The sequence below is a fragment of the Odocoileus virginianus genome, chromosome 14 (genome assembly GCF_023699985.2).
Source record: "Odocoileus virginianus isolate 20LAN1187 ecotype Illinois chromosome 14, Ovbor_1.2, whole genome shotgun sequence".
Taxonomy (NCBI): domain Eukaryota; kingdom Metazoa; phylum Chordata; class Mammalia; order Artiodactyla; family Cervidae; genus Odocoileus; species Odocoileus virginianus.
In genome coordinates, this window is record NC_069687.1 from 56732609 (window position 1) to 56760372 (window position 27764).

The window sequence follows — 27764 nt, forward strand, 5'->3', positions numbered from 1 at the left end:
CTGAGGCAAACTGCTGGGAATCAAAACTGAAACCTCGGGGGAACTTGCATGATTCTCCAGGTAATTACAGATGCATCTCTCTTGCCTACAGGATTATGCATAATTATGAAAAGTTAAAGTCTCGAATCAGTGAAATTGTCGACAGCAGGAGGAGATTGGAAGAGGACTTGAAGAAGCAGGCGGCTGAGTATCGTGAGATTGACAAGCGCATGAACAGCATTAAGCCAGACCTCATTCAGCTAAGAAAGACAAGAGACCAATACTTGATGTACGTACTGGAAGTGGGATCCTGCCCGTGCATGGTAGGTAATTGCGAAAATAAAGGATAGGTTCTGAATGCATTTTCTTTTTAAAACTCTTTTCCAGGTGGTTGACTCAGAAAGGTGTTCGGCAGAAGAAGTTGAACGAGTGGCTGGGCAATGAAAACACGGAAGAGTAAGTAGTTAGTACAGATGGGAGGGGGCAGGGCTGTTTTTTTCTTTTGAGGAAAATGCATGACTTGCTTTCTGCAGACCAAGTGAGAAATGGACTATCTTGTAGGAGAAAATACATCAGTCTCATTACCCAGTATTTTAAAAAAAGGAAAGTTTAGCAAAGAAGAACATAGATTTATCCGCACCACCTTCCCACCCCCAGCCCCTGCATCGGCTGGGGAATAAGTGACACTGTCCATAATGAAGCCCCAGAACCATCTGGAAAATCCCAGCATATTTTGGGAACAGTCAGAGGGGAGTTGGGAGGGAGACAACTGCTGTTTAGTATATTTTTAAAGTTCATGTATACCTTTTGTTCCAATTATTTAAAAACTGGCGTTCCTCCTAGTCAGTCAATTTCCTGATCTAAACTGGACAAACAGGATTGTTTAATACCGTCCTCTCTGCCCAGGTAGCTGAGCATAGTTGCCGACTTGAAAACAGGAAGAGTCTCACTTGGTGCTGCTAACTTTGTTCAGGGGGTTGAAGGCTAAACTCGATGAGGAAGCTCAGGCCCGAGGAGCTGGTTGAGGCAGCCCCGTGACCGCCAGCCTGACTCTGTCAGAGGAGAGGCAGGAACTAGGTCGAGGCAATAGGCGGGCTCTGTCTCAGAGGGGCAGGCTAGCGGCCGCCATGTGCACCTCTCAGAAACCTCTTCTTCCTCTTTAGCCAATATTCGCTGGTAGAAGATGATGAGGATTTGCCCCACCATGACGAGAAGACTTGGAATGTTGGAAGCAGCAACCGAAACAAAGCTGAAAACCTGCTGCGGGGGAAGCGGGACGGCACTTTCCTCGTCCGGGAAAGCAGCAAGCAGGGCTGCTACGCCTGCTCGGTGGTGTATGTATCTGCAGCCAGCTACCCGCCTTGTGAGGCACCTCAGGGAGCTGTGCCAGCCAGCCTTGGGGGAATGGGCTTGAAAAAGTTCTCCTTTTCAAGCATTACAACAGTGTAGAAGACGAAATATGTAAAACCTAATATTGGAACGTCTAAGCAGGAGTATCTGTTCAGAGGGTCTCGTAGAAAGAAACCTGCTCTTCAGGTGGAAAACTGGGGCTCTGGGCGGCAATGCAGCAGCCATCTCATCACAAGAAGTCTTGTTTTTCTTTTTCATCTTTAAAATGGAAACAGCCATACTTGCTGTTTCGGGGCTTCCGTATAGTTAAAAGCATAGGAGATTCACATGGAAGCACCACCAACAGGTGAAGTCCCCATCAGGGACAGGTTAAAACAGTAAGAGAAAGGGCTCTGCTCACTGTCCCTGCCATCAGTACACCCGAGAGAAGACATTTCCCTCCGAGGGCCGGTTTTCCTTTGTCTATCGTCATAGTCCGGGGAGTCCCACGAAGGGGGAGAGGTTGGATCGCTGACATTATTTCGGAGAACAAGTGGCCTGCCGAAGGGAGAGGCTCTCAGGTATTTCTTAGCCTGTCATCTCCCTCCATGTAGGCAGAGGGCTACTGCTTCAGGAAAGAAGGGAAAAGACCTTGAATGAAGACGAGTCAATAGGAGAATAGAGAGTAGATGGAGAGGTATGTGGACGGCTCCAGAGCCGTCGCAGGGACCAGCCAGTGGCTCACTGAAGCTGGTTACCTCCCCAGGTCACTAGCCACGGGGACAGCCCCACCAGGCCGGAGCTCAGGCAGCACCGGGTGTCCCTGCTCGGGACGCGCTTCCCTCCGCTGACGCAGGCCCGTGTGCTCTCTCCCCCCACGCAGGGTGGACGGCGAGGTCAAGCACTGCGTCATCAACAAGACGGCCACGGGCTACGGCTTCGCCGAGCCCTACAACCTGTACGGCTCCCTCAAGGAGCTGGTCCTGCACTACCAGCACACGTCCCTCGTGCAACACAACGACTCCCTCAACGTCACCCTGGCCTACCCGGTGTACGCGCAGCAGAGGCGGTGAAGGGCCGCCCAGCCTGCTCCTCGCCTTCGGCTCCCCAGGCCTCTGGCAAGCACAGGGCTCCCCTGGGACCTGAGCTGCGGACACCCAGCCGCCCGTCTGCGGATGGGACTCGAGCCTTCGGCCCCACGGCAGGAGGGGAAGACGCCCCGCAGGGCCGCGCGCCGGACAGCCGCCGTTCTCGTCTGGAGTGCTTCGTCAGCCTTCCTTTCTTCCCTCTTTCTGTTTCGGTTTTGGTTTTTTGGTTTTTTTTTTTTTTTTGGTTTAATTTAAAGCCACAACCACACACAAAGAGAAAAAGAAATGCAAAAATCTCTGCGTGCAGGGACAAAGAGGCCTTTAACCATGGTGCTTGTTCGTGCTTTCAGAAGCTTTACCAGCTCAAGAGTTGGGACCTTGGAGACCGGAGCAGGGACGGGCTGAAGAGCCCTAGCCTGGGGTCGCTCGGTCCAGCCTGGGTGTTGCCATGCACGGTGGCCCCAGACACACTGCACTGTGGATTATTTCATTTTCTAACGAAATGAACCGATATGTAGCAGAAAGGCACTTCCGCTCGCAGGGAACACTTGAGGGAACGTCCGCTCCGTGCGTTCAGAGGAAATTCTGTTGTAGCAGAGTGCCAGAAAGTGTTTTGTTGACATTCTCAAACCAAGAAGACCCACCAACAGAGAAATGGAGCTTCGAAAACAGGACTTCAAAATGACATTTAGTATATAAAATATGTACATACTATTGGATGACTAACTATCAAATAGATGGATTTGTATCAATACCAAATAGCTTCTGTTTTGTTGTGCTGAAGGCTAAATTCACAGTGCTATGCAATTCTTAATTTTCAATGTTATTATCTGTTTTAAATATACCTTCAGAATAAGCTTCCTCTGCCCCAGTTTTTGTTGCTTGAAAATACTGTCCCTGATTTTTTTTTTTTTTGTTAATATTCATTTTGTTACTCATTTCCTTTTTTTTTTTTAAGAAATGTACAGGATGCCAGTTTAAAAAAAATGGCTTCAGAATTAAAACTATGAAATATTTTACAGTCTTTCTTGTACAGAGTACTTGGCTGTTAGCCCAAGGTTAAAAAGTTCATAACAGATTTTTTTTTTTTTGGACTAAATGTTTTGTTGGGCAGTGCCTGATAAGCTTCAAAGCTGCTTTATTCAATAAAAAAAAAAAAGATATATGAATATGACAAAGTATCGCTGAGTTCAACAATGTTGTTTCAAGACTTAAGATACGGTACCTGGCAATGTTTGTTTCGTAAAGAATTGTGAACTTCTTGAATCTAGGGAAGGGGATGTAGCAAAGGGTTGTACAAGCGGGGTGGGGGCGGGTTGACGAGATGGCATGCACTTTCTCTTTCTTGTGATTATGGAGAAGTGGATCACTGCAAAGTGAAGTCTCTTCCCACTTTGATCTGCTACTTGCTATGCCCTCATGACAATTACAAACCTACTGGAACGCTAGTTCTTAGGAAGGCAGGCAGGGTCTTCAAGCAGTGCTCATCCTTGTTGGAAACACTGATTTCAAAGTATCATTGCTGCATTTAGAAAACCTGTCTCTCTTTAACATCAGACAACCCATTAACAACCAGACAACATCCATTTTTAAAAAAAAGCATGACCTGAAAAAGATATTTTTATCCGGATATCTGCTATTTTCCTAGCTTTCCATTCAACTTAGATCAGAAAGCCTCACATGGTCATCATCGTTCCTGCCCCGATTGTGGGGAGCTTGTTGAAGTCATGGCCATTGTGGGAATCATAGTAACAGTCCTCATTCACCCAAATAATTGTATGTGTTATACTTCATTGTGGGGAAGAGGGAGGAATTGCTAGAGTATTCTTCCCAACTTAAGGCAAGAGCAAGAGGCCTCTATCCCCCACTTACGTATGTAAAAGCCTTTCAGTTTAGTGGGAACTGTGCCTACACTGGAAGGAATGAAGGGGAGATTAAATTGGAATCTTACAACTTCAGTTCTTCTTGCTCAATGTTAGATTCTCCACAGCTTTGTTTCTCTTTCCTTCCAACTACTGGGGTAAGGGGCTTTGTTTTGTTTTTATGTTCCTTTGAAAGGATCAGTCCAGCAGCTGACTTAACTGTAGAATGTTGTTTTTTTTTTTTTCTTTTTTACATGAAGCTACTCATATCAAGAGCAATAGTCAGTCTTACAGCCAGACTGTCAATCCTCAAACTTGACTGTACTGACCTGACCATCTCCCTTTCATCTCCAGACAATTGATGATTCCCCTAGTTGATTCTGTGAGTGTCTGCTTTACAACTAACCTTCCATGTCATACAGAAGCCCAACCATTAGTTAACAGTAGTTTTATCAACTAGGTTTATTGTTTTTTTGATAGCACATCCATGTATATTATTAAGTAACTTTCATTTAATTTCTAAAATATCTGAGATGGAGTATTTTGTGAAAAAGCTACCATTCTGTTCACATTTTTGCTTCAACACTTTGCAAGATGGCATGGTATTAGGCACTTGCCCCATATCTACATCTCATGAGCATAAATGCAGTAGATTTTTCTTTGAACAGCAAAGGCAGAATTCATGATTTCCTATCACAGTGAGTCACACCTTACCTAGGATGCTATGCCTCTGCCTGACGCCTTATTGATCGTGTATAGCACGCCATCACATCTGTCTTTGTAGATGTTTGACCAGCAGGGATCTTTGAGTCCAACCATTCATCTTACAACACTGAGTGGCTTATGAGTATAAATGGATACAGCAGAGGCATTCCTGATACATGCTTGCATCCATGTGTTGATGTTCCCCACCCAGTGTAGCATCCTGAAGGTAAAGGACAGAAGCTGAGCTGCAGAGAGGCTGTGATGGGGCTGTAGAAGGGGGAGCACTGCGACCTGACATTGCACACGAGGGAAAATTCACCACGTGGAAAAGGCAAAAAAAAACTTGTTTTTGTAACACCTGACAACTTCATGGCCCTTGATAAATGTATATATGTATATGTGCATGGACTGTTTCCAGTACACCTTTCGGCCAAAACAGATCCACAGTCGTTAAGTACATAAAGAGACAATGTCTAGTACAATTCTTGTATTTGTGTATGGGGTTTTTTTCTTTGAAGTTGTTTTGTCTTACAAAGGTGAAAATTGTTTGCAAGTGGAGTGAGAAGTTCATAATTCTTTGGCTTTTTTCTGTTGTTTAAGAGTTACTCCTTTTGGGGAGCTGGTCTACGTGACTCACTGAACTTGGAAATCCTTGTTTTCAGCGTGTCAAGTCAAATGTGTTTATGTGAGCTGTCCCTGTGGGGAACCAATTGCTTTGTCATATAGCTGGTTATGAACTAGTAACGTGTTTGGGAAGTCCTACTGATGTTCCTTGTTGGGAGAAAAATTCTGCTGGTTCTAACAACTGTGCTTCTGCTATGCATGGTATCCAAGTCAGTTGGAAAGCAGACCCTGAAATTTGAGTTTAGGGTCATTTAAGAAAGGGGCAGTTTATAGCACAATGCCTCACATGAGACAAAGTTCTGAAATGCCAAATTCTTATTTTTTAGAAATCTAGTTAAATCACTAGTATAAATGACTAGTATGAACAGAATTGGGTTCATTGGAAACACTAACCAACTTAACATTGAGCTTGTCTCCATGAGAGAGCATTAGCTGCCCAGGATGCTGCTATTTAAAAAAAAAAAAAAAAAGGCAAAATAAAAATAACTCATTTATACGTGTGTATTTTTTAAAGCTACGATCTGTTCGATGTTTTTACAAATCTGTTTCTATGACATTGTTAAAATAACGTTGGTCTTTTGACGAGAGGGAGGATGTCATGGTCAGTTGTAATTTTGCCTTTACAAGGCACCTGGGGTGGGGGGCGGGGGGACTGTGCCTCCTTGACATTTGTTCAAGCTATAGGTTCAATGGAGCTATGTCTTGTTGTTTTAAGTTGCTTTAATGCATTGTATTAGGTCTTCAAACAGAATAAAGGTTGTTTTGAAACTGAAGTCATGGTTTGAAATTTCAACAATCACCAAAGAAATTGTTAAACTCTCTTTGCTCTTTCCGTTAATAATGTTGCTTCTCTTTCTGTCATCCCCCACCCATCCCCTGTCACTGTCATTATATTATCTCATTTTTGTCCAGGGAGAAAAACAGGAGTGGTCACATGAATGATGGGTCAGTGTCATTTACATCATTTCACTATATCCTTAATGATGCAAAGAAAGAGCTCTAGGTAATATCATTCCAAGTCACTGCTCTTGGTCTAAGAAAACGTAATCACTGTCTGTCAATCCCTCCCATTCACTGTCCATCTCCAAAGCTTCAGAATCATTCTCTAAAAACTGGTTGGTGAAAGTAACCTCTCTGTCCTTCTGTTCTACGGGCTGCATATCTGGGCCAGCCACAGCACAGGGGCCCCGTGAGGCACGGCAGCACGCAAAGGTGACGTGGACCTCTCGACAGGAGGCAGCTTCGCTCTAGATCCTGCTTTCACATTATAATGTGCTATAGCATCTAGTCAATATATGTGAACCATTCTTAATCTAAGATAACTTGCCCACTTGTTTTGATTGCTGACTGAAGTTATAATGAGGTCGTTCTGCATGCACCTGGCACTCAACACCTCAGCACTCTGAGGGTCCCAGACAAGAAGGCATGGTCTGGTGACGGCGATGAGAAGGGCACATAGTCATTACAGTCATGGCAACAATGACTAATATACCAAGGATGGCAGTAACTCTTGGATCCATTTCCTGCTCTGTTCTGTCTTACAGAGAACTCTATACTCGGAATCTCTTGACCTCGGGCTTCTAGGTAGTGAATCTCCCTTGTTTCGCTACCTCGGTAGTAGTGCATCTAGGTAGTGAATCTCCCAGCTCCTGCCAGAAAGACTTGGGGATCTGAGCAGCCCTACTATGTCGCTGTCTCCCTCTCTGTTCCTCTGGCAACACTGTCTCTTCCCATTTTTACTGTAACCCAAGGTGTAGTTGCAGCTTTCTATTGTTGCTAAACCTCTGGTTTCTCTCAGAACTCCCACTTTGGTTTCTGAGACAAACCTAGTCTGGTTTCTGTCACCTAAATAGCCAACCCTCTTTATTCAGGCCTTTCTTTAAGACTAGATTCACTTCTTTTTTTCCCGATTGCTCTTTGATTGATAGACCAAGTGATTATTCTCCATTTAAACTATGTGTTATCTGATTTAATAATTCTTTCACAATGATGAATTAGAAGACAATATCTCAGGTGGGGAAACTGAAGTATTGAATCTAGGTGACATCCAAGGTCATGCAGCCATATGACCCACAGAGTCCCCAGGTGGTCTGACTCAAGCTAGATCTCTTCACGACTAAGTGCTGGAAAAGGCACTCGGAAGTTCAGAGAAAAGTTCGCTGGGTGGTCTTCCTGCTGGGGGATCTAACCATATGGCTTCTCAGATGGTGGAGAGTGCACAAGCAGCACATAATGAATGGCAGGAAATGGCATGGGTTTGCTTTAGACCAGTGGTTCCTGCAGTGCGGTCCCCAGACCAACAGCATTAGCATCAGGACCCCTTGGAAACCTGTTAGAAGTGCCTATTCAAGGGCCCCACCCCTGACCTACTCACTCAGAGTGAGGCCAAGAAATCAGTTTCAGGAAGTTCTTTGGGTGATTTTAATGTATACTAAAATTTGAGAATCACTACTCAAGATCACCAGATAGTTGAAATAGTGCTTCTTATATTTTAATTAAAAGTCACTACCATTAATGAGTGATATGTAGTCTTACTTTATAATTTATGTTCATAGCATAGACTCTATATAGGGATGATAATAGATCCATTTACAGCTTAGGAGGTCTAGCTAGGTCAGCTCTTTCTTTAACCCAGCTGTGGGAATTTGACCAATTCCATTTACCTGTCTAGACCTCCAATTTACACCCGTGAAGTAAGGTTATGAGAAAGTCCAGAAAGTCTTCAGGACTCTTAGAGCACATGTTGTGTATTGAATGAAACAACCCAGTTGCCCAATTCTCCACTTAGAATTTTGCCAAAATTATAACCCACAACATGACTGTGACTATAGACCACTAAGATTGTAGTACGGCCCTTTATCTGTAGCAATGGCCAAGAAGCATTAGCAAAATTAGAATCCTCTTATCTTGTTCATATCTTAATGCTACACTTCAGATGAGTCAACATGGGAAGCCTAGTTCTTGATAATATGATGAAGAATACAGTTGGAGATGGCACTTTGTCCATCTATCTAAACCACAAGAACCTGAGTCAGAGAGCTTGGCCTACCAAATCTTCTGGGACATGGTTGGAGTTAGGTAAGTATAGTAAGACTTGACACTCTCAACTCAAAAAAAATTTTCCCCCTCGGACTTGCCCCTTAAAAATGAAAAAGTATCTGTCTAAAAATAAGAATCCTGTAAAGACTTAAATGTACAAGACCTGAAACCATGAAACTCCTAGAAGAAAACAGGGGGAAAGCTCCTTGGTATGGGTCTTGGCTATGATTTTGGATCAGACACAAAGCACAAATGACAAAATCAAAAATAAACAAGACAGACTTGTCTCATCAAACTAAACAGCTTCTGCACAGCAGAAGAAATAATATACAAAATGAAAATACAATGAACAGATGGGAAAAATATTTGCAAATCATGTATTTTATAAGAGGTAAATATCCAACATATATGAAAAATTCATACAACTCAATAGCAGAAAGCCCTACAAATAATCCAAATGAGCAAGAGACTTGAGTAGACATTTTTTAAGGTATTCAAAAGGCCAAAAAGCACATGGGAAAAATGTTCAAATCACTAGTCATTGGGAAATGCAAATGAAAACCACAAGCTGTCCCTAGAACGGCTATTATCGATAAGTGATGTCACCCAAATGGTGACATAGGTGACTCCTGATTTGACTTCCCCTCACATGAGGAACAATTTACACCTATTCATGGACAAGACGCAACAGAATCCTAGAACAAGGGAGGGAGGGAAGCATGCCCCTGTGCTTCAGTAGCTGTCTCAATCAGCAGGTTTGCTTATCTGTAGAGCCAAGCCAATGGCCCAGTCTGGCTAAGGATACAGGTCTATCTGATTCAAGTCCCCAGTGGAAGAGTTTTGCCAGCCCTGGAGCCTGGTCTGCTCACACCCAGGCAGAAAAGCTGAGTCACAGGTCTACCAGCTGCAGAACATGGCTCCCATCCCCATATGACAGGAAGGGCTGGTGAGGACATCTGGAAGCTGTGAAACCCAGCAACACTCAAGCTGAGAGGCAGGTGGACAGAGCTGATCACCCTCAGAGTGAATCTAGTGGACCTGTTCAGCCAAGAAACTTGTGGCACACATCTCCATGAGTCAAGACCACAAAGAGCTTTTGTGGCTTTGGAGTAACTTTTCTCAATGTGCCCAGGCAGGGAAACAAATTCATAGCCCTGCTCATTGCTGAAGACAGCCTTCAGCTTGTCTGACCAGGGAATTTAACCAGAGCACACAGGATGCTGCATAGCCCATCCAATAATCCTACTTACATGGAACTTTAACAGAGAGCATACCCTATGCTTTCTCTGTCTCAAGAGCAAAACTGGTGACCAAAATATTCAGTGTACAGTGTTGCCTGATTCAGGTCCAAAACAATGAGTTGTGCAGGCTATGAGTCCCATCCTGCTGTCCTGCCAGGGAAGGGAAGCTAATCCATAGCCCCACTTACTCCTGAGTACATTACTCAGTCCCTGCCATCTAGTAAACATGACCGGAGAATCCATGCAACTGTGAAACCCATCCTAAAGTATCATGTGGGCAAGTAACCAAGCTAGCAGTCTTAGCTAGCTGTTCTCAGGCAGTTTGACCCCACCCCTGACCTCAAAGCTCAAACTGCTGCCTCACCCCAAAATAGACCCTAATAGCAGGCTCAGCCTGCCAAAGGTCATTACCAGGATACCTGTCCAGAAACCCAATCTGAACTAACTGGTGAAGAATTACCTCTATCAAAATGTACACACAATGTCTGGAAGAGGAGGCTACATACTCAAATGCACAGATACCAATGTAAGAAGTCAAGATTCACAAAAAAATAAGGTGAATGTCATACCACCAAAGGAAACTAAGAAAGCCCTAATACCTAACCCTAAAGAAATAGAACTCTGAATTGTCAGAATTTTCAGAATAATTCTCCTAAACAAGTTTAATGAACTATAAGACCACAAACTAAATGAAATTAGGAAAATCACATGACCAAAACATGAACTTCAACAAAGAAACAAACCATTAAAAAAGACATCCTAGAGCTGAAAAAAGTGAGGATTCAATAGAGAGCTTCAAAAATGACTCAATCCCATAGAAGAATCAGTGACTTGGAAGACAATATATTTGAAATTAACCAGTCAGAAAAGCAACAAGACAAAAGAAGAGAAAAAGAGTGAAAAATGCCTACACAACTTATGGGACACAATAAAAAGTAAAAATATTCATATTATGGGAATTCCAGAAGGAGAAGAGAAAGAGAAAGGGACAAAGTCTAACTAAAGCAATGACAACTGAGAAGTTCCAAAACAGAAATAGATGTCCAGATTCAAAAGGCCCAGAAGACCTCAAATAGGTTGAACCAGCACAGGGCTTCACAGAGACACAATATAATTAAATTATCAAAAGACAAAGAGCAGCAAGAGAAAAGAAAGGAATTACATACAAGGGAATCCCTATAAGACAATCAACCATGTTCTCAACAGGAACTTTTCAGGCCAGGAGAAAATGGGATGACAGTCTACATGAAAATGAAAGTGAAAGTTGCTCAGTCGTGTCCAACTCTTTGCAACCCCATGGACTATACAATGCATGGAATTCTCCAGGCCAGAACACTGGAGTGGGTAGCCATTCCCTTCTCCAGGGGATCTTCCCAACCCAGGTATCGAACCCAGGTCTCCCACATTGCAGGCAGATTCTTTACCACATGAGCTACCAGGGAAGCCCAATATGTAGACTATTTTTCAATAGTCTACATATTGAAAGATAAAAACAGTTGACCAAGAATTCTACACCTGGTGAAGCCATCCTTTAGAACAAAAAGAGCAATACAGACTCCCAAACAGACAAAAGCTGAGGGGTTCATTACCACCAGAACTGCCTTCCAAGATATGCTAAAGGTAGCTCTTTGAGTGGATTTTAAAATGCTAATTAACATCATAAAAACAAGATTGGGAGAGAAAATGGCCAAGTAGAAGGACATCAGCTCACCTGCTCTCACATAAACACCAAAATCACAAAAAACTGTTGAATAATCATTGATTAAAAAAACACTGGAACCTAACAAAAGACATATCCTACATCCAAAGACAAAGGAAACTACAGTGAGATGGTAGGAGAGGCACAGTCATTGATAAAACCAAATCCCATACTCACCAGGTGGGCACCCTCAAACTGGGAAATAGTTATATCACAGAGGTTCTCTGACAGGAGTCAATGTTCTGAGCCCCACACCAGGCTCCCCAGCCTGGGAGTTTGGCAGTGAGAGGAGGAGCCCTCAGAGCAAGTGGCCTTGAAGGTTAGCAGGGTTTGATCACAAGAATCCCACCAGCCTGGGGGAAGCAGAAACTCTACTCTTGGAGGGCACACACAAGCTCTCATGTGCACCAAGACCAGGGGAAAAAGCAGTGACCTCATAGGAGTCTGGGTCATACCTACCTGCTGGTATTGCAAGGTCTTCTGTGGAGGCTGGTGGCATCGGTGGCTCACTATGGGAACAAAGACACCGGTGGCTCTAGTTCTGGGGAGTACTCATTGGCATGAGCCCTCTCAAGGCCACCATTTTCTCACCAAGACCTTGCCCCACCCAAAAGCCTGCAGGCTCCAGTGCTGGGATGCCTCAGGCTAACAGGGCAGAAATACAGCACCACCCACCATCAGACAGGCTGGCTAAATTCTCCATGAACCCACAGCTGTCTGCTAAACACACCTCTTGATATAGCCCAGCCCACCAAAGAAACAATACCCAGCTCCTGTCCATGAGTGGGCAGGAACAAGCCCCACCCACCAAGAAGCCTGCACAAACCTCTTAGACCAGCCTCATCCATCAGGGGTAGAGAACAGAAGAAAGAAGAATTACTACACTGCAGCTTGCAGAATGAAAACCACAACCATAGAAAGTTAGACAAAATGAGATGGCAAAGGATTATGTTCCAGACAAAGGAACAAGATCTAACCCTAGAAAAACAATTAAGTGAAGTGGAGATAGGCAATCTACCCAAAAAAACAATTCAGAATAATGATAGTAAAGATAATCCAAGATCTCAGGGAAAAAATGGAGGCCAAGACCAAGAAGATATAAGAAATGTTTGACAAAGAGAAGATCTAAAGAACAAATAGAGATGAACAATACAATAATTGAAATGAAAAACAATACTAGAAGGAATCAATAGCAGAGTAAGTGAGGAAGAACAGATAAATGAGCTGGAAGACAGAATGGTGGAAATCACTGCTTTGGAACAGAATAAAGGAAGAAGAATGAAAAGAAGTGAGGACAGTATTAGAGACTTCTGGGACAATATAAAATTCACCAATATTTGCATTATAGGGGTCCCCACAAGGAAAAGGCAAAGAGAAAGGACCAGAGAAAACATTTGAAGTGATAATAGCTGAAAACATCCCTAACATGGTAAAGGAAACAGTCAACCAACTCCAGGAAGCACAGTTCCCAGGCAGAATAAACCTGAGGAGGAACATGCCTAGACACATAGTAATCAAATTGATAAAAATTAAAGAGAAAACATTAAAAGCAACAAGGAAAAAGCAACCAATAACAAACAAGGGAATTTCCATAGGGTTATAAGCTGATTATTCAGCAGAAATTCTGCAGGCCAGAAGGTAGTGACACAATATATTTAAAGTGATGAAAGGGAAGAACCTTTAACCAAGAACATTCTACCCAGCAAGGCTCTCATTCAGATTCAATGGAGAAATCAAAAGGTATACAGATAAGCAAAAGCTAAGAGAATTCATCACTACCAGAAGAGCTTTGCAACAAATGTTAAGGATCTTCTCTAGGAGAAGAAAAAGCCACAACTAGAAAGAAGAAAATTATGAATAGAAAAGCTCATCTGTAAAGGCAAGCATACAATAAAGGTAGGAAATCATCCACACACAAATATGACATCCAAACCAGCAATTGTGGGATTTCCCTGGCAGTGCAGTGGTTAAGACTTCATGCTCCCAATGCATGGGTTACAGGTTCAACCCCAAGTCAGGGACTAAGATCTTGTATGCCACACAGCATGACCAATAAATAAATACATAAAAATAAATAAAAAAATAAAACATAAATAAAACATAATTTAAAATAAATAAAAGTCTTAAAAAAATTGTGAAGAGAGTAACCAATTCAGGATATTGGAAATGCACTTGAAATTAAAAGACCAGCAACTTAAAATAACCTTGTGTATCTATATCTATTTGACTCCTATATCAAAACTTCATGGTAATCACAAACCAAAAATCTATGGTACAAACACACACACACACACACACACACAAGAAATTCAAACACAACAATACAGTTAGTCATCAAATCACAAGAGAAAAGAAGAAAAGAGAAAGGGAAGAAAATTACCTACAAAAACAAACCCAAAACAATCAACAAAATGGCAGTTAGAACACATGTATGGATAATTATCTTAAACATAAATACTGTAATGAAAAGATATAGACTAGCTGAATGCACACAAAAATAAGACCCATGTGCATGCTTTCTACCAAAGACCCACTTCAGATCTACGGACACATACAGACTAAAAGTAAGGGGATGCAGAAAGGTATCCATGCAAATGGAAGTCAAAAGCAAGGTCTAATAGCAATATTCATATCAGACAAAATAAACTGTTACAAGAGACAAAGAACACTACATTATGATCAGGGGATCAATCTAAAAAGAAGATATAACAAGTGTAGATATATATATGCACCCAATATAGGAGCACCTCAATATATAAAGCAAATACTAACAGCCATAAAAGGATTAATCAACAGTTACACAATAATAGTGGGGGAACTATTATTGTACACTCCACTTTAATCAATGCACAAATAATACAAAGAGAAAATCAATAAGGAAACAGAGGCCTTAAATTACACATTACACCAGATAGGCTTAATTGATATTTATAGAGCATTCCATCCAAAAGCTGCAGAATACACCTTCTTCTCAAATGCACATGGAATATTCTCCAGGCTTGATTACATGCTGCGCCACAAAGTGAGCCTTGGTAAATTTAAGAAAATTGAAATCATATCAAGCATGTTTTCTGACTACAATGCTATGAGATTAGAAATCAACAACAATAAAAAATTGTAAAAAGACACAAACACGGGGAGGCTAAACAATATGCTACTAAACAGCCAATGAATTACTGAGGAAATCAAAGACAAAAATCAAGAAATAACTAGCGATAAATGAAAATTAAGGCACAGTGATCCAAAACCCTCCAGGGTTGCAGCAGCAGCAGTTCTAAGAAGGAAGTTTATAGCCGTACAAGCTTACCTCTGGAAACAAGAAAAGTCTCAAGCAATCTAAACTTACTCCTAAAGCAATATAAGAAAGAACAAGCAAAAACCAAAGTTAGTAGAAGGAAATAAACCATAAAGTTTAGAGTAGAAAAGAAATGAAATCAAGATGAAGAAAATAATAGAAAAGGTCAGTGAAGCTAAAAGTTCTTTGAAAAAATAAAATGGATAAACTTGCAGCCAGACTCATTAAGAAAAAAAAAAGTAGAAGGCTGAGATCAATAAAATTAGAAATGAAAAAGGGAAAGATACTACTGACTCTGCAAAAATACAAAAGATCATAAGAGACTACTACAAGTAACTATATGACAATACAATGGACAACCTGAAAAAAATGGACAAATTTTTAGATGAGTACAATCTCCCAAGAAGAAATAAAAATACTAACAGACCTATCACAAGTACTGAAATTGAAACTGTGATTTAAAAGCTTCTAAGAAAATCCCAGAACCAGACAATTTCATGGGTGAGTTCCACCAAATATTTAGAAAAGAGTCAACATCTATCCTTCTGAAACAACTGCAGAAAACCTGCAGAGGAAGGAACACTCACCAACTCATTCTATGAGGCCACCATCAACCTGATACCTAAACCAGGCAAAGATATTACAAAAAAGAAACTTACAGGCCAGTATGTCTGATGAACACAGACACAAATATCCTCAACAAAATACTAGCAAACAAAATCCAGCAGTATGGATTGAGTACAATCCTTATCATATTTTTCAATGGTATTTTTCACAGAACTATAACAAAAAAGAAGGAAATGGCAACACTCCACTATTCTTGCCTGGAAAATTTCATGGACTGAGGAGCCTGTCAGGCTACTGTCCATGGGACTGCAAAGAGTAAGACATTACTGAGCAACAAACTTACTTAGAACAAAAAAAATTTTTTTTTTGCATGGAGACACAAAAGATTTGAAATAGCCAAAGCAATCCTGAGAATGAAAATTAGAGCTGGAGGAATCAGATTCCCTGACTTCAGACTACAAAACAAAGCTACAATCATCAAATCATTATGGTACTGGCACAAAAAAACAAAAATATAGATCAATGGAACAGAATAGAAAGCCCAGAAATAAACCCATGTATTTATGGTCAAATTAATCTAAAATGTAGGAGGCAACAATATACAGTGGAGAAAAGAGTCTGTTCAGTAAGTGGTGCTGTGAAAACTGCACAGCTACTGTAAATGAAACTAGAACATTCTCTAAAACCATACATAAAAATAAGCTCAAAACAGATCAAAGACCTAAATGTAGGCAGAACACTCCCTAACATAAATCACAGCAATATTTTTTTTGGATCCACTCTCTAGAATAATGGAAATAAAAACAAAAATAAACAAATGGGTCCTAATTAAACTTAAAATCTTTGGCACAGCAAAGGACACCATAAACAAAATGAAAAGATAACCCACAGAAATGGGAGAAAATATCTGCAATGTGACAGACAAGAGGTTAATCTTCAAAATTCACAAGCAGCTCATATAGCTCAAGATGAAAAAGACAAACAACCCATTCAAAAAAATGGGCAGACCTAAACAGACATTTCTCCAAGGAGGACATACTGATGGCCAAGAAGAACAGAAAAAGATATCCAACATCACTAATTACTAGAGAAAAGCAAGTCAAAACGAGGAGATACCTCACACCAATCAGAATGGCCATCATCAAAAAGGCTACAAACAATAAATCCTGGAAAGGATGTGGAGAAAATGAAACCCTCCTACAGTGTTGGTGGCAATGTAAGTTGGTATAGCCACTATGAAGAACAGTAAAGAGCTGCCTTAAACAACTAAAAATAGAGCTACCATATAATCTAGTAATCCACTCCTGGGCATGTATCTGGAGAAAAACATAATAAAAGACACATGCCATCCAATGTTCACCGTGGCATTGTTTATAATAGCCAAGCCAGAAGCAACCTAAATGTCCATTGATAAATGAATGGATAATGAAGATGTGGTACATATATACAATGGAATATTACTCAACTATAAAAATAATGAAATAATGCCACTTATAGCAACATGAATGAACCTAGAGATTATCATACTAAGTGAAGTAAATCAGACAAATATATGATATCTCTTACATGTGGAATCTGAAAAAAAGATACAAATGAACTTATATACAAAACAGAAATAGACTCACAGACATAGAAAACTAACTTATGGTTACCAAAAGGGAAAGGGTTGAGGGATAAATTACAATTATGGGATTGACATATACACACTACTGTATACAAAATAGGGCTTCCCTGGTGGTTCAGACATTAGGGTTTACTCTCTAAATAACAGCTAACCTTACAACATGGTAAATCAACTATGCTTCCACAAAAAAGAAATTAATTAAAAAATACACTGAAATATCACTTCATACTTAGTACAGCCATCCTCAAATAGAAAACTGAGAATAAATGCTAGCAAGGATGTGTACTGTTGGTGAGATTATATACTAGTGCATCACGTACTAGTGAGGATGCAGGCTTCTCAAAAAATTAAAATTACCATATGATCCAGGAATTCCACTTTTGGGAATATATCCAAACTAAATAACAACACGAACTTGAAAAGATCTTCACTCCCATGTCATAGCAGTTACTTACAATAACCAAGACATAGAAACCACATAAGTGTTCACTGATAGATGGATAAAGAAGTTGTGATACATATACATATATATATATATATATGCACACACACACACATATATATATATATATATAATGGAATATTATTTAACCATTTTAAAAATTACAAAGAAATCTTGGCATTTGTGATAACATAGGTGGGCCTTGAGGGCGTTAGGCTAAGTGAAGTCAGACTGAGAGAGACAAATCCTGTATGATTTCACTTATTCGTGGACTCTAATAATAAAAATAAAAAAACAAACTCACAGAAGAAGATCAGATATGTGGCAACCAGAAGTGAAGGGTAGGTGGAGGCAGAATTGGAGAAAGGTGGTCAAAAGGTACAAACTTCCACTTATAAGATGAATAAGACAATTAATGTACATGATAATTATTGTTAACATTGCTATATGGTATATATGAAAGTTGTTAAGAGAGTAAATTCTAAGAGTTCTCATCACAAGGAAAATAATTTTTGTTTTGCATTTTCTTTTTATTTTATCTATATGTGATGATGGATACTAACTACATTTATTACAGTAATCATTTCCCATTATATGTAAGTCAGGCCATTATCAGTTCAGTTCAGTCACTCAGTTGTGTCCGACTGTTTGTGAACGGCCACTATCGAAAAGATAAGAAATAACAAAAGCTGGGGAGGATGTGGAGAAAAGGGTACATTGTTAGTGGGAATGTAAACTGGTGTAGCCACTATAGAAAGCAGTATGGAAGTTCCTCAAAAAATTAAAAATAGAACTACCATGTGGTCCAGCAATCTTGCCTCTAGGAATACATCCAAAGGAAACAAAAACACTATGTCAAGGAGATACGTGCACCTTAACCTTAATAATACACACACACACACACACGCATGCACATGTGCGCACACACACTAAAATAATACTCAGCCGGAAAAAGAAGAAAATCCTGCCATTTGTCATAACATGGATGACCTTGAGGGCATGATGCTAAGTGAAATAAGTCAGAGACAAACACTGTATGATCTTATGTATATCTGGAATCTAACTAAACAAAAAACAGAAGAAGAAGCAAAACTCAAAAGAAAAAGAGATCATATCTGTGGTTACAAGAAAGAGGGGTGGGAATTAGATGAAGGTGGTCAAAAGGTACAAGCTTCTAGTTGTAAGATAAAAAAAAGATTAAGAATGTAGTGTGCAAAATGATGTAGCTAACACTGTGTGGTATATCTAAATGCTGTTAACACAGCAAATCCTAAGAGGTGTCATCACAAAAACGATTTTTTCTTTTTCTACTTAGATGACAGATGTTAACAATATATATGTCGAATTATTATGCTATATACATTAAACTTATACTCTGCTCTATGTCAATTATATTTCAATAAAACTATAAAAAATAACAGAATCTTACTGTGATATCTTAAGTATACACAGATATTTAATTGATTATTAACCACTCAAACTTCAGATAATTTTCTCAAAAGATAGCAGCTTTTTTTTTTTTTGGTTTCTTTACCTCCAGCTTGGTACTGATGTCATAAATCAGCTCAGCAGAAAACTGCTGAAATACTTTTAGGAGCAATAAAAGAAGAGGAGGAGGATAAATGAGTAACCATCGACATGCATATCTGCATTTACTTTCCAGAAGGAAATTCAGAAATTCCCTGCTCTGTGCAGCACTCACTCACAGCTGTCTAAAAATTTCTAAAGCTGTACCTGGTTTGACATGTGTAAGGGTTTGGTCTGTAAGACAAGACTAGGACAGTCAACCTCTAACTGCCACCACTCATCACATTAAGAGTAAAGTTACAGGATAGCTCCGTTCATCACCAAGACTGTGCATGAGAATTATGGTTTTGACTGGGAAGTATACCATACCTTCTATGACTAACCTACTGGAATCAATTTATGTATAGAGCTCTCATTTCAGAGCTCAATGATTTATAGTCCAAACCCTCACAAACCGAAAAATATGGATAATTTCACCACAGTGGAGAAAATGTGCTGGTCACTTTATTTCATATTTACTTATCTTGAGAGGCCCTGTGACTCATGGTTTGGTAGTTTAAACAGTTTTTGTTGACAGAGGTGACGATCTTTTTCACAGAGACTAATGAGTTCGAGAAGTCTGATAACCTGCCTATTGATTCATTCAACAAATCCTTATTAAGCACCTATTAGGTACACCATATTACCCGTCCCTCTGGCTTCCCAGGCAGCACTAGTGGTAAAGAACTTGCCTGCCAATGCAGGAGATGGCAGAGACATGGGTTCGACCCCTGGGTCAGGAAGATCTCCTGGAGGAGGGCATGATAACCACTCCCGTATTCTTGTTTGGAGAACCCCATGGTCAGAGCAGCCTGACAAGGTTGCACAGGGTCAGACATGACTGAAGCGACTTCGCACGCACGCACTGGAAGTCCAACGATAAAGAAGTCAGGCAGCTGCCTTCAAGGACCTGGGTCTGCTGGGGAAGACATGCTCTTAAACAACCATCGTCTATCATGATAAGAGACACGGTAGAGAGGAATGAGCAATAAGCCTGAAGAGGCCACAGGGAGCAGTTAAGCAAACCTCAGAGAGGAGACACCTTAACCTGATACCTACTTTGGAAAAACCACCTCTCGTCCAGGCTGCTCCTTGCCTTAGCTTGGACTACCATCACAAAAATACCCATAGCTTATAAACAAGAAAGAACAGAAATGCATTTCTCACCACTCTGGAGGCTGGGCAACTGAAGAGGGAGGAGCTAGGGAGGTAGGCCTTACTCTAAGTCTTCCTCTTTTGGCCTATGGCCTGCAGCTCTCTGCTCACGTGCCCTCACGTATGCGTGTAGCACATGCGTGCTTGGGGCGGGGGAGGGCACTTAGGTGTCTATAAGAACTGACATCAATCCGGTCATGAGGGCCCCACCCTCCTTTATTTCATCTAACCTTAACTGGGGCTTCTCCGATGGCTCAGACAGTAAAGAATCTGCCAGCAGTGCAGGAGACCTGGGTTCGATCCCTGGTTCTGGAAGATCCCTTGGAGAAGAAAATGGCAACACACTCCAGTATTCTTGCCTGGAGAATCCCATGGACAGAGGAACCTGGTGGGCTACAGTCCATGGGGATGCAGGGAGTCAGACAGGATTGAGTGATTAACACTTCCACTTTCAACCTTAATTACCTCCCAAAGGCCTCATCTCCAAATACCATCACAACTGTGACAAACCTCAGAAAATGAATTTGGAGGAAAAGAAACAACACTTAGCTGATAACTCTCCTCCTCAGCCTTTATGAGAGCTAGTACTGTCAAAGCTAAGCCGTTGTACCTCTTTAATATAATCACTTTTCAAATATTGTTTATTTTTCCTTTTCTTTGTAAAAGTACTGTCATAGGCATTACTTCCATTGCAAGTTCTCCAGAATTGAAAGCCTGCATCTGTGGTTCCTATCCTGCAGGTGGTTCCAACAACTGACATCATACCCTCCCTCCAGGCAGGCTGCTGTCCTGCCCATGCATGGACAAATGCCACGGCGTCATTTCTCTCTGCTTTGCATGCTCTGCATGCAATGTGAATTGCATGCAGTCACACCTATTTCTTTTACTCTGAATTAGGAATTCGCAGCACAGGCTGCACAATAGAATCACCTGGGTAGCAATTTAATAAAAACCTGACCCAGTGAGTTGATGTCTTAGGGGTGAGGATTAAATAAGATAATACACAGAATGCACCTGGAACATGGCTACACCTAATAACTAGAAGCCAGGAATTATGATCACTGGAAAGACTTCCCTAGCCAATAAGATTAGGTTCTCAAGAAACCATAACTTTAGATTTTCTGAGTTCTTAGCATAGGACTGAACATTTGGTAGGCCATTCCAAATGTATTTACTTAACTCCTAAAATATTTATTTATACCTTTACTAACTTCCAGAAAATATTTCATTGCTTTACTTCTATTGGATTATTGGTACACAGCATTGGACTACTCATAATTCAACAAACTAAAGTCATTGATCCATACATTGTTGGCTGTTCTATTTAGGTATTTATTCTGATAAAAATATAGTATAGCATTTTATTAATTACAAGTATGATGAGTGAAGAAAAAAAGGACCAGTGTAAAATAGATATAAAACAGGTAGTGAAGGAAGAGGGGAAGGGAGAAGTTATTGAAAATAAAATTATACCCAAGGAAATTTTCAATAATTGAAGGGAAATAGAGCTTCCTTTTAGGCAGGCAAAAATAAAAGACCACACAATGATTCCATAGTCCTAACACTCCAATAGAAGGAACTTGCTAGCTTATTGTGAGATAAACATTTCCCTTGCCCTGATTCTTGAGAGGAATCTGTCAGAGCGGACTTTGTAAATGATTAGTGCCTCTTACACAATGTTCTTGAAGTGAAAAAATTGTTTCATAGATATTCCCTGTATAGGACTTTCTTATTTGCCCTGTGGCAGAAGCTAGGCATTGTTCTAGAAAGGGGGTTCTATGGCTTGGCTTTAAAATCATATTGCAATGTCGCTGCACTTGCTTTAGCATACCTGATAAAAGCTGATCTGCGAGTTCTTCAGAGCAAAGGCAACACAATTGCAGACCACAACTTATATGCTAGACTGTTTCAGGCTGAAAGCTCAGTGGTAAATCTCTCTTGACACTTAATGTTCATTTTGGCATGTGGATACTAAAAGTTAGTGCAAAATAAAAGCTAATGCACCTTTTCAAGAAGTCCATATGACATCTCTGGCAGTGCCAGATGGCAAAGGTGTGGGGAACCAGATGCTACCGTCTCTTACCTATCTGCACATCAGCTTGATCTGGTCTAGAGCCCAACCTCACGTGACACTACATCCTGCTCATAGTTCTCCCACAGGACTTCCTAATTCAGTTCATCTTTACTATTCATTTTCTTTTTAACTTCATCTCTCACAGATCAATTTCAATGATACATTTCAGCTACAATAACACCCATGAATCTTTGACAGTCCAAGTTTTTTGGCCTTTTCTTTAGGGAAGGACTTATCATCAATAGGAAGAACTTAACTTTTGATAAATTTCTACAAAAATTTGTGAGCACAGGCTAGGATGAAAGGAAGTTCTGATCAGTCTACGATCAAAGGCTTTAGAAGGATAGGCATCTCTGGGAAGTAAATGGCTACAAATCTTCAGCAGGGCCCAACAGCACATATCTCTCTCCCCTGATTTCAGAGAAAATTGATGCTAGAGGTGATGGTGAATCAACAGAGGTAGGGTAGAAAATGATCAACCATCAGCTCTCCCTCACATCACTGAATGGGGAATTGGGAAGTGATACACAGGAGCACACTGATACTACTTAGTATTGCCACCATATGGATACAAGAGATAAAAAATATCCTCAAGAGCATAGATAATAAAATGCTGTAAAGCAACTAGGAAATGATGAGTTTTGAATGTACATTTGATTGTAAGTTTACATGATTTAATTTTTAATGATACTTATAATTTATTTTTCAGTTTACTTACTTTTAAATAAGAGCTGTTTGTAACAAATTGCAAAATACTGGAAAACATAGTCAGTTGAGTTTTGAGTCAGCTCCAGCACACTCCGAACTGCAGGAAAGGACTAATCTTAAATTTAAGGGCACCTCGGATGATGCGCTGGTTATCTACATACACCAATGGCTAGTGGACCTCACACTCTGCTTCTGCCTAGAAGGATGGTTGCTAAGGAAAGCAGAAGGATCCCCATACCAGATCCCTAGCAATATCAGTTAGGAAGAGGATCAAACTGTGTCCTGGCTAATTCAGTTCTATTACAATAACGTAGAAAACAAATAGGAGCAGTGACTGGTTTTATTTAGGAGTTCTGCCTTGTTTCATCACAAAACAATGGTCTTCTAGTTTAGAAAAATGTTTAGAAATTCTTAGATGATTGAAAGTTTTATAATTTTTTTAAATTAAAAACTTTAAAGTATTAAAAGACATTTATGTAACTCTCTCTATCCCCCACAATCACAGGCAGAATTCATGTGTGTTCTCAGTGATAAGCGCCCTGCTGCAAAAATTTCACAGCCAATCTCTGGGCCCTTGAAAAGTTTTAGTAATTAAAACAAAGGGGACAATTCTGGAGGGTTAGAGCAAACATCTTCCATACAAAACAAATTGACTATAGGAAACAAAACAAAAAAATTAAAATATTTTCTCAGTGAAAGTTGACAAAACCTTGTATTATGTGAAAAGAAAATAATTTGAGATCAGGTCTCGTCGCTATCATACTTCCCAGGTGGTATTAGTGGTAAAGAATCTGCCTGCCAATGCAGGAGATGGAAGAGACATGGGTTTGATCTTTGGGCAGGGAAGATCCCTGGAGGAGGGCTTGGCAGCCCACTCCATTATTCTTGCCTGGAGAATCCCATGTACAGGGGAGCCTGGCGGACTATAGTCCATAGGGTCACAAAGAGTCAGACACAACTGAAGCAACTTAGCATGCATGCTCGCACACATACTAGTTGCTATCAGATGAAAAACACTATTAGCAAAGTGTAAAATGGAAGGTTGTCAGTAAAAAAACACATCAGAGCCTACAGAAACTTATACTAATGAATTAGAATAATACTTCAAGGGATTTCTCAGAACACAGAGAAAGAAGAAATGAACATGCTAAGTGAAAAGAGAGAAGACCTAGTGAATGAACAACATGGGTTTGAACTGTGTGGGTTCACTTATAAGTGGATTTTCTTCCAATAGTAACTACTACATAGACCATGGTTGGTTGAATTCAAGGATACAGAATCATGGATACTGGAAAAAATCACCTATACAGAGGGTTGACTATAAGTTATATGAGGTTTTCCCCACTGCATGAAGTGTTGGCACCTCTAATCCCCATCTTGTTCAAGGGTCAACAGTACTCAGAGTTTCAGGGAAGCAGGGCAGGCAGAGGAGTACTAATGAAAGAACTGCTGGGAAAAAAAAAACTTCCTTGAGTTGAATAAGGATTGAGCCCACATAAAGAACCCATTGAGTCACAGAAAATAATTAACAACCTCAAATTGCTGGTAATTCTTTTTAAGATTCAAGAGAAAAAAAATTTACAAGTAGCCAAACAAAAACACAGACTATGCTAATAAAATATTTTTAAAAATAAGGTTAATGGTGACTTTTCTTCAAGCCACTTAATGACAGAGAACAATGGAAGAATATCCACAGTGTTTGAAGGAAAAGGATTATGACATGACAACTATATGACCATCAAATGACTGATCATGTTTGAAGGCAAGAGAAATTTAAGAAAATGCCCAAGAGTGCCCAATTTTACCTTTTATGTAAAAAGAAAAAACTACTAAAAAAAAAAAATCCTCTAGCGAAATGAAAGGAAAATCAAGATAAAAAACACTATATGGAAAACTGTCTTTAAAGAACAGTGGAAACAGTTACAGTAGTAAAAACATCTATTATCCGTATTATTGCTAACACATAATATATGAAAAATAATTAAAATGACAAAATGATTATTGAATGAGGTATTATTGAAACGTAAAGGCAAATTAAGATGAAATGGAAGAATATAGATCAAAAAATTGAAATTGTTCCAATAATCCTGAGAGTTAGGGAAGGAAATGGATAACTGAACAAGTGTGTATTTATATATGAGCAAGTAAATATAGAAAAAGAATTGCAAGGCAAAATAGTTGTCTGAGGAAGCCTTACAAATAGCTGAGAAAAGAAGAGAAGTGAAAGGCAAAGAAGAAAAGGAAAGATATACCCAACTGAATGCAGATTTCCTGCATTCAGGAAAGAATCAAGGAGATATAAGAAAGCCTTTTTAAGTGAACAATGCAAAAAAATAGAGGAAAACAACAAAGGGAGAAAGACTAGTGTGATCTTTTCAAGAGAATTAGATACCAAGGGAACATTTCATGCAAAGGTGGGCACAATAAAGGACAGAAACGGTAAGGACATAACAGAAGCAGAGAGATTAAGAAGAGGTGGCAAGAATACACAGAAGAAATGTACAAAAAAGGTCTTAATGACCTAGATAACCACAATGGTGTGGTTACTCACCTAGAGCCAGACATCCTGGAGTTGGAAGTCAGGTGGGCCTTAGGAAGCATCACTACGAACAAAGCTAGTGGAGGTGATGGAATTCAAGCTGAGCTATTTCAAATCCTAGATGATGCTGTTAAGTGCTGCCCTCAATACGCCAGCAAGTTTGGAAAACTCAGCAGTGGCCACAGGACTGGAAAAGGTCAGTTTTTATTCCAATACCAAAGAAGGGCAATGGCAAAGAATGTTCAAACTACTGCACAATTGCACTCATTTCACATGCTAGCAAGGTCATGCTCAAAATCTTTCAAGCTAGGCTTCAATAGTATGTGAACCAAAAAATTCCAGACATGCAACCTGGATTTAGAAAAGGCAAAGGAACCAGAGATCAAATTGCCAACATCCATGGATCATAGTAAAAGCAAGAGAATTCCGTCTACTTCTTCTTCACTGACTATGTGGATCACAACAAACTGTGGAAAATTCTTGAAGAGATGGGAATACCAGACCCCTTTACTTGTCTCCTGAGAAACCTCTATGTAGGTGAAGAAGAACCAGTTAGAACTGGACATGGAACAACAGACTGTTCAAATTTGGGAAAGGAGTACACCAAGGCTGTATATTGTCACCCTGATTACTTAACTGAAATGCAGAGTTCATTTCAGTCGCTCAGTCGTGTCCAATTCTTTGTGACCCCATGGACTGCAGCACCCCAGGCCTTCCTGTCCATCACCAGCTCCCAGAGTTTACTCAAACTCATGTCCATTGAGTCAGTGATGCCATCCAACCACCTCATCCTCTGTCATCTCCTTCTCCTTTCACCTTCAATCTTTCCCAGCATCAGGGTCTTTTCAAATGGGTCAGCTCTTTGCATCACATGGCCAAAATATTGGAGTTTCAGTTTCAGAATCAGTCCTTCCAATGAATATTCAGGACTGATTTCCTTTAGGAGGGATTGGTTGAATCTCCTTGCAGTCCAAGGAACTCACAAGAGTCTTCCAACACCACAATTCAAAAGCATCAATTCTTTGGCGCTCAGCTTTCTTTATAGTCCAACTCTCAAATCCATACATGACTACTGGAAAAACCATAGCCTTGACTAGATGGACCTTTGTTAGCAAAGTAATGTCTCTGCTTTTAAATATGCTGTCTAGGTTGGTCATAACTGTCCTTCCAAGGAGCAAGCATCTTTTAATTTCATGGCTGCACTCATCATGTGCAGTGATTTTGGAGCCCCAAAAACTAAAGTTGGCCACTGTTTCCCCATCTATCTGCCATGAAGTGATGGGACTGGATGCCATGATCTTAGCTTTTTGAATGTTGAACTTTAAGCCAACTTTCTCACTCTCCTCTTTCACTTTCATCAAGAGGCCCTTTAGTTCTTCTTCACTTTCTGCCATAAGGGTGGTGTCATCTGCATATCTGAGGTTAGTGATATTTCTCCTGGCAATCTTGATTCCAGCTTGTGCTTCATCCAGCCCACCATTTCTCATGATGTACTCTGCATACAAGTTAAATAAGCAGGGTGACAATATTTATAGCCTTGACATACTCCTTTTCCTGTTTGGAATCGGTCTGTTGTTCTCTATCCAGTTCTAACTGTTACGTCCTGACCTGCATACAGATTTCTCAAGAGGCAGATCAGGTGGTCTGGTATTCTCATCTCTTTCAGAATTTTCCACAGTTTATTGTGATCCACACAGTCAAAGGCTTTGGCATAGTCAATAAAACAGAAATAGATGTTTTTCTGGAACTCTCTTGCTTTTTTGATGATCCAGCAGATGCTGGCAATTTGATCTCTGGTTTCTCAGAGTACATCATGTGAAATGCCAGGTTGGATGAATCACAAGCTGGAATCAAGATTTCTTGGGGAAATATCAACAATCTCAGATATGCAGATGATACCACCCTAGTGGAAGAAAGGGAAGAGGAACTAAAGAGCCATTTGATGAGGGTAAAAGAGGAGAGTGCAAAAGCTGGCTTAAAACTCAACATTCAAAAGTAAGATCATGGCATCCGGTCCCATCACTTCATGGCAAATAGATGGGGAAACAATAGAAACAATGACAGACTTTATTTTCTTGGGGTCCAAAATCACTAAATATGGTGATTGCAGGCATGAAATTAAAAGATGCTTGTTCCCTGGAAGAAAAGCTATGACAAACCTAGACAGTGTATTAAAAAGCAGAGACATTACTTTGCTGACAAAGGTCCATACAGTCAAAGCTATGGTT

At 40.3% G+C, this 27764-nt stretch overlaps 1 protein-coding gene across 3 annotated transcripts in view; it reads left to right on the top strand.

The window, feature by feature from the left end:
* The window catches only part of PIK3R1 (phosphoinositide-3-kinase regulatory subunit 1), a 93220-nt gene extending 86860 nt beyond the window's left edge, over nucleotides 1-6360 (top strand). For all 3 annotated transcript variants that reach the window (XM_070476777.1, XM_020915478.2, XM_020915477.2), the window contains 4 exons: nucleotides 92-268; nucleotides 367-435; nucleotides 1143-1313; nucleotides 2192-6360. In XM_070476777.1, coding sequence (XP_070332878.1) covers nucleotides 92-268; nucleotides 367-435; nucleotides 1143-1313; nucleotides 2192-2381 — 607 coding nt within the window. In that variant the 3' untranslated portion in view covers nucleotides 2382-6360. The remainder of the gene's footprint in view (nucleotides 1-91; nucleotides 269-366; nucleotides 436-1142; nucleotides 1314-2191) is intronic.
* Nucleotides 6361-27764: the final 21404 nt, after the last annotated feature.